Source organism: Ornithodoros turicata, unplaced genomic scaffold, assembly GCF_037126465.1.
Source record: "Ornithodoros turicata isolate Travis unplaced genomic scaffold, ASM3712646v1 Chromosome132, whole genome shotgun sequence".
Taxonomy (NCBI): Eukaryota; Metazoa; Arthropoda; class Arachnida; order Ixodida; family Argasidae; genus Ornithodoros; species Ornithodoros turicata.
In genome coordinates this window covers 141,891-153,833 of record NW_026999309.1, presented here as the reverse complement: position 1 = coordinate 153,833, position 11,943 = coordinate 141,891, and the positions used below count along the sequence as shown (strand labels likewise).

Below are 11,943 nucleotides of genomic sequence, written 5' to 3'. Positions count from 1 at the left end.
GAGGTTTCCGACGCGCCACTCGTCATTGACGAGGATGCCACTGTGGAGTCCACCGAGGAAATGTCATCCTCGTCCGATGAAGAGAGCCGAGACCACGCTCCACTATCAGCGAAACGGCCACACATGTCGAGCGACTCGCTGGAGTCAGCGGCTGCCCCTCAGGAGCAGCCGTGGCAAACAGTCGAACGGGCCAGCGGCCGCAAGAAGACGGAGAAGAAGAAGCGACGACAGGCCGCCAATCGTGCCGTGCCGTCCCCACCCTCCTCCCAAGCGGACAATGAAAGTGCTCACCCTTAATGTGCGCGGGATCCGCCAACATCGAAAGCAGCGAATGTTGGGTTCGCTGCTTGCATCGTTGCAAGTGGACATCGCCTTCCTCCAGGAGACTCATTTCAGTAGCCTGCAGGAAGCTAAGAACTTTGCAGTACGAGTGGGTGTGAAGGGACACTTCAGCTGTGGGACATCGAGGTCTCGTGGCGTGGCTATCCTCGTGACACCGCGTTTTCGTGGAACTGTGTTGCGCCACTCCTTCGACTTTGAAGGACGACTTGTGTCAGTGGACGTGGCCATCAACGGGCGTGACAGGCGCCTGGTGTCCATCTACGCTCCCACGGACTACCAGGAGAGAAATGACTTTCTCCGCCGCGTCGATCCCTACCTCCTCGGTAAGAGGGACGTTGTGCTCGGTGGTGACTTCAACTGTGTTGTGGACGAACAGTATGACCGAGCGGGGGGAACATCGAGGAACCAACCCTGGAAGAGCAAGGAGCTGAGACGCCTGTTGCGGGCGAGGGACCTCGCAGACGCCTGGAACCTTATCCACGGACTTACACCAGGTTTCACGTTCAGCAGCCAAGACCGCCACGTCCGTCTGGACCGGTTCTACGTGTCGAAGTCTCTCTCGTGTGGGGTGCAGGATTGTGCGGTGGTGCAGGTCGGCACTTCTGTGCAGTTCTTTACTGACCACCGGGCAGTCGTCCTGGACCTACAAGACCCAGTTGGCTTTGGACCCCAACCCGCGCCGTGGCGGTTGAACCCATCGCTCCTGAACGACGACCGAGTGGTACAGGACGTCCAGGCGTACCTGGAATCCCGAATCCACGAAGTGACATCTTTGGAGTGGTGGGACAGTGTGAAGGATGGTGCTAGGAGGATCCTCCGAAAATGGGGCAAAGAGCTGGTGGCGGAGCGGAGGCGAGACATTCACCTGTTGCAGGTCGGTCTTCGGGGCCTTCTGGAATGCGGCTTGGGTTCCCGGGAGGAGGCCACAGCATACAAGGAGCTACAGGCGGAACTCTCAGCACTTCTGTGGCGCCGGGCACGGGGATGGTCTCTAGACGCTTCCCGACCGGCTCATATGCGGTCCGCCGGCCCGGTCCAGGCGGCCCTCTCGGAGGTACAGCGCTCGACACCTGTGCGGCTGGAACGCCTTGTCCGGGAAGATGGGACTTTGGCCACGACCTTGGACGACCTGGTCCTCACCTGTGGGTCGCACTACGCCACCTTATACGCCCGAGAGTCAGTCGACCCCTCACTCTGGGAGGAGGTGTGCCGCCAGTACGAGGGTCTCACTTCCGACCAGTCAAGCGACCTGGACCTCGATGTCAGCGTCCACGAGCTATTTCAAGCCGCAAGGAGTATGCGCAAAGGGAAGTCACCCGGCCCTGACGGACTCCCAGTGGAGTTTTATCTTCGTTTCTGGGACATCCTGGGTCCCGCCCTCCGTGGAGTGTTCCTGGATGCTGTTGAGCGTGGCACCTTACCGGCGTCGTCCCGTCGAGGCTACGTCAAGCTCCTCTGCAAAGACGGTGCGCGTGCTGATGAGCTCTCTGCCTGGAGGCCCATCACATTGCTCAATGTGGACTATAAGCTCTTCGCCAAGGTGCTCCAGCAGCGTGTCGCCCAGATCAGCACGCTCATCGTCTCGCCGGCTCAAGCGTGCGCTGTTCCAGAACGCGGCATCCAGCAGCATTTGGCCGCCCTCAGGGACATTTTCTACTGGGTTGCCGACCGTCAGGCCCGAGCGTATATCGTATCTTTCGACCAAGAGGCGGCCTTTGACCGAGTGGACCATGGCTTCCTCTTTCACGTCTTGCACCGTGCGGGTTTCGGCGAGCGCTTCCAACAGTTCGTGCGAGTCTTGTACACAGGTGCCGAGAGCCAAGTGTTAGTGAACGGCAGGCCGTCTTTGGCTTTCGACGTCACCAGAGGAGTGAGGCAGGGATGCCCCTTATCTCCTACACTCTACGTCCTCGTCTTCGAAGCAGTGGTCAGGATGTTGTCCAACCAGTGTGCTGTGCCCCGCCTACCAGTCCCAGGGAGCCACAAGTTCGCGACTGTGTTCGCGTACGCGGACGATTTAACGGTGTGCCTTCCGACACCCCATGCAACTGCACAGGTTCTGAACTGCTTGGACAAATACAGCAGGGCGTCGGGTGCCAAGCTCAACGAACGGAAGTGCGCCTTCATGGCTATTGGGGACAACTTTCCCTATTCGGACGCCTATGGTATACCGGTACGACAGTCCTGTCGTATACTCGGTATCGAATTTCACCGGACCGGTCCCCTCACTAGCAACTGGAGACATGCACTCCAAGATATGTCGGCCCGCATCCAAGCGGTGTCAGCCCTCGACCTGGATCTGAGAGAGCGTGCGGCAGTGGTGTCCAGGCATCTGTGTTCCCCACTGTGGTACTTCGGCACGGCCTTCCAGCCAGCCACCGCCACTGCAAGAAGAGCGAACCGCCTCACCTATCAGTTCTTCTGGAATGGGCGACCAGAACGTGTGCAGAGGGCCCTTATGATGAGGCCTCCACAGCTGGGCGGCTGGAGGTTCCCAGACGTGCGCCTCTTCTGCGCGGCTCTGGGCCTCTCAGCCCTCTTCTCTGTCCTCCGAGATGCGACACACATCTCGCACCACCTGGCCCTGTTCTTCGCCGGCACCTACATCCAAGACTTCGGAGGAGCCTTCGACATTGGGCGGCCACACACGGAGAGGCTCATGACCTTTTACAGACTCATGAGGAAGTACGCTGTCCTGCTACGCCGTCACCTGCCTGACGTCGACTTCACCACATGGTCTGTGAGGGAGCTGTACGAGGCGCTGTGTGAGGCCAGTTTCCCAGTACAGGCGGGCCCGCGGCCCCACGACCGAAGTCTCGTGGTGTCCCCTTTCCTGGAGGGCTCACGAGTAGACGTCTTATGGCAGCGATCGCATGAGGTGCTGCCGGTCCGAGCAAGGCTGCATAGCTTTGGCCTCTCACGCTGGGACTCCTGCGTCACCTGCGGGGCGGTGGAGACGCATCAGCACGCCTTCTTCGACTGCATCAATGCGGCGGCCATGTGGAGGAAGGTGGCCGACTTGTATCAGTTGCCCGCGGTCGCTCTTGACACGACGCAGTTTCTGGACCCAGTGCCCGTGCCGGAGAGGAAGCGACCTGCCTTCGTGCTCCTGGTTGCCGAGGTGATCTTTCAACTTTGGTGCGCCAGGACACGTGCTGTGTACGGGGCACAGCCGGCGACACTCGTGGACTTGTTGTGCGCATGCCGGATCGCCCTACGAGCTCGGCTCCAGGACGAACTGAGATCTTTCGGTCTCGTGAACTTCCGAAAGCGGTGGAAGCACCACTGGAACGTGTTTGTGTTGGCTAGTGGCCATATAATCACGAAGCTGTGATAGACCTCATGGACAAACGTGTACATACCCTTGTATATACCACCTGTAACCACCTTCTTGTAACTTCTCGTCTTGTCGCCTTTTGTTTGTTTTGATTAACCCGTGTGCTTAATATGATAACTGTGCCCTAAAGTGAGGTTTTCTGTCTTTAGTCATTGCTAATGTTTTGGTTGTTCTTTGTCCTGTACATAGTTTTTAGCTTTCACTTACCGTCCATTGCTGTTTGTGCGTGTTTCTCTGGCGCTTCTTGTATATAGTTACCATAGTCATGTTTGATCTCACTTTGTGTAAATAGTTTACTCTTCTCAATAAACATTTACTAAAGATTACCGTGGAGGGGGACAATACAATGAGCCTATAGGCAATTTTTGGAAGGCCTTACCTGTTTGGGTGAGGCCACATATCGAAGTCTAAAAATAGAACACAAATAAAATTTTGCTGATGAGACCCAAGTAGGGGGTCTATCGAGATCTACTATATCCTTAGAATGTATGGCGACACCCCCGATGTACATCACATTTTCCCCGTGTACCACATGTAGAGTCTGTTATTTCAGCTTTTATAGATAGTTATTTCCCAAAAGTCAATCTTACTTTTTTTTTCGTTTTTTTTTTTGGGGGGGGGGGGAGGAGAGGTGTCAACATGTTTGTCTGTATACACATCGGTAGCCGAGCTGTGTTGGGCGATCTCAAATTTCAGGGGGGTGACTCCTAGATACATGCTAGTATTAATGATCAATAAAGCTGTTACAACGTAACTAACAATATTGCCCCACCCTCAAATCAAGGCTAGGACGAAACACGTCCCCCGTCCAATGGCATTTAAAAAAATATGCTCTCAGGTATGATATATACAGGTTGCATTTTTTTATTTGCACAGATTTTTTATTAAAGAACTATTAGAGCTGCAGAAATTTTGCTTTTGCGGATGGGTTATACGGCAGGACAGGCACCCCGTAGGACAACGTGTGCAATTAGTGGACAACTTAACCAAAATTCATTATCTGATTACCGTATTAATTAGGTGTTTTCCGAGAAATGTGAGATAGCTGAATTGGCTTTCATCTTTCATAGCAGAATTGGAGCCAGTCATTATTCAAATCCATTCTCCCTATTAGACACCCGGAGGAGCGAACATACCTTGAGATATAAATTGCCAAATTTTGCTAAGCATATCAGTTGGAACCAAACCTATGCACTACTTGAGCACAGAAAGAATGACAGGCATTCCATGCGAGAGGGCCACACACTTTGGGGCGATGGAGATGGTTGGAGTAGGGGCTAATGAGTGGCGCTGATGAGTAGGCGCTAATGAGTTGGCCAGACAGATCAGTCTCCGGCCCACGTAAGGCCAAGGTCGTGTTGTTCCTGCGCTACAGAAGTGCGTAGCCCTGGTGTTGGCCCGTCGGCATAGCAAAATTTGTAAATTTATACCTTAACGTTCGCATCTCAAGGTGTTTGATGAGGACAATGGATTTGAACAGCAGCCACGTTTGCATGAACTAGACAAAAGCGGGCCCAGTTGGTTTATTGCAGCAAATCCTCTCCCATCAGACCATGTCCAGCCAATATTCTAGAGAGGACTGATGTGAGGAGGAGCAATAAATCAAATCAATCAAATAAAGCTTTCTGTCGGATTCATGTAACTGTGGCTAGTGACTGCTATCTCGCATCTTTCCAGAAAAAAACCTAATTGATAAGTTAATGAATTTTAGCTCATTAGTTGTGTAGTAGTTGGATACGCTGTCGTACAGGAATAAATTAAAGAAATTAATTTATGCAGCTCTAATGCTTTCTTTTAAAATCTGTGCCGAATAAAATGAAGCGCATTGTATAACTGCCTCGTTTTTGTATTTTTTTACAGAACAAGTTTGCGAATCTGTATGCTTCTTATAAGTCTGTATGACAGTTGTATCGGTTTGGAAAAATGCGTTCATGCATCGAAATGACTTCATCAGAGGCAGTGCCATTTTCAAATCTCATAAAAATTATGGCCAACCAACTGGTACCGTCAAGATGACAAACATTCTGTTTGTCTCTTCAACATCAACGGATTTGCAATGTGCTTTATTTGTGACAGCAGACTTGCACACACAAACACACACACACTGAGAAACAGAAATGCTTGTCTGGCTAAACAGTACAGTCACCAGGCTTTACCTCTTTGAAATCATCTGCTGTGATCGGCCAAAGCAGACGACAGTTTCATTCGGTATGTCGGCTTAGTGAAGGAGCAGGAAACGAGAAGTGGGTCTTCTTATTTAGTCAATCTACCTCTTCTCCCTCCGTCACTGCGTGGTCACATGATGTCTGGGCGTCGTCTGCTTTAATGAGTCGCCACAGACAGCCTGAACTACAGAAACCCTGCAACTATGGCTGGGCAGTACGGTGTTGAGTGTTAAAATCGATCAAAGCCCGAGCGCTTGGCACTGATAATGATCAAGCAGACAAACAGAGACACGGAACTGTTTGGCCTGCCAGCTCAGTGCCGTGTCTGTGTTGGTCTGTTTCATTATTATCTGTGCAAAGCGCTGGGGCTTTTATCGATTTTACCATACGGCTTGTTACCTGTGCGGTTGCAGGCGACCTGTTTCCATGGCAACTGACTCTAAAAGTGCAGTTGTGACTGAAAGGAGTGTAACACACCTGCAACATGGGCAGTTTTCCATGGTCATTTAAACCAATGGTCATTGGTAGTGCAGGTAGCGCCACCAAACCTGTAACGTGACAACGTTTCAGAGAACACTGGATTCAATGCTCCCTGACAGGTTGACACGTCACACACACGGCGGCACTACGCACGTGTTCAATGGCCATTGACTACAATGACCGTTCAAGATCGCTCGCAATAGCAGCGGTGTCACCAATACAAGCAAATGTCCCTTGGCTTTTGTCCCATTTCGATCGAGTCGTAAAAACAGAAAATGACGTTTCTAGTGCTTCAAACTTTGCATACTGATAGTCATTTGCCTCAAGTCTTAATCATATTTTTTTCAAATGCTATCACTTTGTAGAAAAAAAGTTAGAAGCAAAGCAAATTTTCACCCCCCTGCATTTCCTATAGAATATACCACCCGCAGACCACCATTTTTTCCTCCGTCTGCTACACGTTCAAATCACCACGTATAGGTGGCGCTGCCCGGAGACGAAGCAAAACCAGAACCTATGGAACAACCAACAATCAGATGGACCAGATGCAGGGTTTCGAGGCAGCGCCACCTATACATGGTGATGTGAATGAGAAGCAGACAGAGAGAAAAATGGCGGTTTGCAGGCAGTATAGCCCATAGGCAGGGGCGGATTTAATGGGGGGGGGGGGGGGGGACCGCCCCCCCCATACGGTCGTGTTCCCTATGTAAAAACCCTATCTCCTGGACGATGCTGCGCCGCAAAGCACGAAATTTCCTTAAGACCCCCCCCCCATGACAGGCCCTTAAATCCGCCCCTGTCCATAGGAAGTACATGGAGTGAGAATTTGCTTCGCTTCTAACTTTTTTTCTACAAAGTAATAGCATTTGAAAAAAATATGATTAAAACTTGAGCCGAACGATTATCAGTATGCAAAGTTTGAAGCACTAGAAACGTCAGTTCCTATTTTTACGGCTCGATCGAAATGTGTAACCTTCGCTAAATCCACCCCGTAATTTCTTTGGCAATGGGGGGAAGGGGTGTCACAAGATCCTTTTTTTTTCGGAGGTGTCACTGGAGCGCCGGGAAAACCCCCGACCTGAACCCCAGCTTCTTGAGGTGCTGCAGGCCCCTGCACCCCGCGTGCAGGCGCACGTGTTTGCCGAGGTACTGCTTCAGCTTGAACTTGGCCCCGCACACGTTGCAGACGTGGGGCCTGTCGTTGGAGTGCACCGACTCGTGGGCCTGCAGGTGGTGCTTCTGCTGGAAGGTGTCCCCGCAGGTGGCGCACCTGTACATCCTCTTTCCCTCGTGGACGGCGCTCACGTGCTTCTCCAGGCTCATCTTCCGCGTGAAGCCCTTGGAGCAGACCTGGCACACGAAGGGCTTCTCGCCCGTGTGGGTCACCTCGTGCCTCTTGATGCTGCCCATGTGGTCGCTGGTGTAATCGCAGAAGCGGCACCGACGCTTCCCCGCTCTGTAGTGCTGCCTGGACCTCTGGTGCTCCACGAGGAACTCCTCGGAGACGAACACCAGGGCACACTGGATGCACTTGAAGAGGGGCGTACGCTCTTCCCCGGAACCTGTAAGGACAGAGACGATGACGGCCCCCGTGAGTGGGATGGGGCTTGCACGGATAGCGTGCATTAAGGCCCCGTGAACACAGTGTCCAACCATACGGTACAGGGATTGGATACAGTGGCGCGCAGACTTGCCTCGAAAAGCGGAGCACGTGTTATCGGGCGCTCATATAGACAGCTGGAAACAAGATTGGGATGATCCACTATACCGTTGAAGGGAGGGCCGGTACGCAAACAACGGATGTGTTCGCCGTACCGCACCGTTCATCAGACGCGTCCGTTTTGCGTACCGACCCTCCCTTCAACGGGATAGTGGATGATCTCCGCCGTTCGAGGCAAGTGTGCGCGCCACTGTACCCGAATTTTCGGAGCCAGTTCGACTCCTTCCTCGGGGTTGACTACAGGGCCGGTCGGCAGCAGCGTCAACGACACCTAGGTACAGAGGGCCTGCTTATTGCCTCCTCTCCGCCCGACTGGACACATACAATCAGAATTCGTCTGCTATTGCGGTTCTCCGTTCTGCGAATTCAAGAACTCGGAAATGGTTGCAGCTAACTTAGAACCTGCGGACATGAATTCGAAGACAAAAAAGTGCAACACACTTTCCAGAAAATCAGTCGTGAGAAAGATATATGGGACCGTTTTGAGCTCCACTTTTACGTTTTCCTGTTTAGTATGCAGTGACGTCCCATCACTGCTAGCAGACGACGGTGGGTCATCCTCATGGCCACGACAGCTGAAAGCATATGCTTGTGATTGGCTACGGCCATTGAAAACGCGATCTTCATTGGCTGATTCTTAATTGTTATGTCATAGCGACAAGTAAGCGGGCTCTCTCTCTCTATCTAGGTGGTGTTGCCACACTTGAGGAAGGGCCAGCCTGGCTCCGAAAACACTGAGTATCCCGCTCCTGTACCTTGGTTGGAGATTTTCCGCACCATCGTTTTTTACCCAACCAGACACACTTGTGTTGAAGATGTTCATGTTCATAGGGACTTGTGTTTTCAGGGCCCTTATTTTTTTTTTCTAAAATCGGAGGGGGGGGGGGGGGGGAGGGACTGGGTTTCATTTTAGGAGTCATGAAACGGCGTCAAAGTAGGTGGGAAACTAGATTTTCGTGTGAAAAATAAAAGAGAGTACTTTTCTCATTTGAAATTAACACAACATGTGGAAGAGCCACACCGAATGTGCGGTGCATAGCATTCTCTGGTACCCATATTGGTGGTTTGCCAACCTTGTTTACAGGGTTTTGCAGGTTTTTACCCTAGGTCGCAATATCGCAAATAGGAGGTAAAAACAGTATTTACCGGGGTTTAATTGTAAGACACAAAGGCCCTAAGCATGCATAGACAGGCACCCAGTGGTTTATCCGGAATAATAACAGGTAAACAAAGTTAGAGGGTGTTGCCAAACATTTCAGTGCATAGGGGGGCATTTGGATAAATCAGAGCCCGTAAATCGCTCCAACACACTCCAAGTGTTTGCAAACACACCCCTAAATTTTTTACCTGTGCACCCCCTCACGAGGGGTGTTTGGGCATCTGTATACTGCAAACGTATTTTTATTCGCGATGTATTAATTTTCGCGAATTTCGCGACCGCTAAAAAATCGCGAAAAATTGTACTCACGAACACAGCTTGACATTGATCCCGCGGAAGGAAACGGACCTGGAATAGCGAAATTAAATTTAAAATTTAAATTTTAAAATAAATTAACAATTTTAAATTTAAAAATTAAATTAAATACTCGCGAATTACTTCCCAAATGAGATTCGCGAAAATTGATACATCGCGAATAAAAATACGTCTGCAGTAAATCAAAGCCCATACATCACTCCAAATGTTTGCCAATGCCCCGTTGATTTTTTTTCCTATGCACCCTCTCCGGGGGGGTGTTGTTGCTATACCAGCCTTAGACACGTGTCAGTAAAGATATGTGAAGCCGTTAAGACATAACTGTGACAGTGATCACCCCACAACAATCAATCAATCAATCTTTTGCAACACCCCACTGCTTGGAGTTCTGGATAAACCGCTGTGTGTCCAGGTTTTATGTTTGCTTTAAATAACTGTGTGTTTCAGGAGCTATAAAATTGGGCAAAATCGGAACGTATATCGGCGGAAGATAACAAAAAAAGCATGCCTCACACATGACATTAACAAGAGGTTTTGAGCGGCTATGATGAATAATTCTTGCAAGTTCTTTCTTTTTTTTTTTAAGGGGTTAAAAACATGTTAAATATATTTTGATGATTTAATGCTGGAATGTGCCTGGCATGAGTAACTGCCATTCTTGTAACATGAAGCCCTTCACAAGAGGGGATCAGATTTTTAAACTGAATTTTTTAGTATCTGCATAAAATGTGATCAACACTGCGTCTGTTGTGAAGTTTAAGGGTTATAAAACATAACACGGTAGGGGAACACGGAGGACAGACACGGACAAAACACATGGAGAAGGCGTTTGTCCGTGTCTGTCTCCTGCGTTCTTCCACCGTGTTAAGTTACAACCAACACGCTCTACTCGCTTTATCTTTATTAGTTGTAAAACAGTTTGGAAACCACTTTGTTACACCACTCTGTAATGTCTCTCTCTTACGCAAGTGTCTATTGTGACGACATAGACAAATAATATATATTCTTAACCACCCCACTGCAAATTAGTGTGCAACCCCCGGTGAAAATACACTTTGTGAACAATTAACGAGAAATATGACTAATAAATGTCTGCACTGATTGCAGCGTGATGTAAAATACAAAGTTTGGGTGTCCTCTCACATTGTTTGCACACAAAAGGTACATCACATAAAGTATTTAGTCCTGTCCGTCTGGAGGTGCTGCTTCTTCTGTTACAACAAAATACAACCTCAAAAGTCCATGCTATAACCACCGTGGAACTAGTATACAGGGTGTTTTTTTTTTTTTTGCCTTTACGGAATTTTTATTAAAAAAAGTCGACTTCTACGGCCAGGCGGACATTCTCTTGAAGAGAGTGTGCCACTACAGTGTGGGTGCTATAAGAGGTCAGTCACACTTTCGCGTGTGACGCTATACGTAATCGACAGACAGACTTCTGCTGCCACACAGTGAATAATTTATGCCAGAGAAATGTAAAAAAAAAAAAGTTCGTGGATACCAGCCACCGCGTAACAAAATAGATACGGCCACGCAAGCTTTCGTCTTCGTGTATTTCCTCTGCGCGATACCTAATGGATGGAGGCGAAAGTTTGTGTGGTCGTATTATCGTGGTCGTATTGCGTGGTCGTATTTAAACAATACTGGTCCAGCACAAGAACAATACTGGTCAAATATTGGTCTAATATTCAACTGGCATTGCTGATATCTTGACACAATAGTGGCAGGACATCAACAATACTGGTCAAATATGGGTCTAGTATTCAACTGGCATTGCCGGTATCTTGGCACAATAGTGGTTGGACATCGGCAATACTGGTGCAACACTTAAACAATACTGGTCAAACGTCTGGCAGGACATCGACAGTCAAACATTGGCTTAGTATTCCACCGGTATTGCCAATATCTTGGCCCAATAGTGGTTGGACATTGGCAGTACTGGTCCAACACTGAAACAATACCAGTCAATACTGGTCCAATATTATATCATATATTATTCATTCACAGTGGTTTGTAACCACAATTTTTTTGTAGGTTTCCCTGGCATAAATTCTTTACTCTGAGGCAGAGGAAATCTGTGCGTCAAGTAATCAGGTATCACGTCTGGCCCGAAAATGTGACTGACCTTTTAGAGCACCCACCCTGTACAAGGTGAGTAATTTTAATTACCTAAAATTCATTAATTAACTTTTTAATTAGGGGATTTCGGGCAAAAGCGAGATATAGCAGATCGAGAGACTATCCTAGTTCCAAGCCATTTCACGTTTAACAAATCCTGAAACACACACACGTATGTTAAGATATCCATCCCCGACTTCTGATGTCCAAACGAGCCAAAACCGAAAGTGCGTCGACCAGGGACTCGGGGAGAGAACAGCGCTCATTTCACACCAGAGGGCCACGTGATTTGGAGATGATTGGAGCA

At 49.4% G+C, this 11,943-nt stretch overlaps 1 protein-coding gene across 1 annotated transcript; it reads right to left on the bottom strand.

Annotated features, from left to right (window-relative positions):
- Positions 1 to 7,270: 7,270 nt before the first annotated feature.
- Positions 7,271 to 11,654, bottom strand: LOC135372233 (oocyte zinc finger protein XlCOF15-like). Its single transcript, XM_064605912.1, has 2 exons — positions 9,513 to 11,654; positions 7,271 to 7,886 (listed from the first exon to the last, which is right to left on the bottom strand). The coding sequence occupies exons 1-2, from the start codon at positions 9,526 to 9,528 to the stop codon at positions 7,375 to 7,377; spliced, it is 528 nt and encodes a 175-aa protein (XP_064461982.1). The 5' UTR covers positions 9,529 to 11,654; the 3' UTR covers positions 7,271 to 7,374.
- Between the last annotated feature and the right edge of the window lie 289 nt (positions 11,655 to 11,943).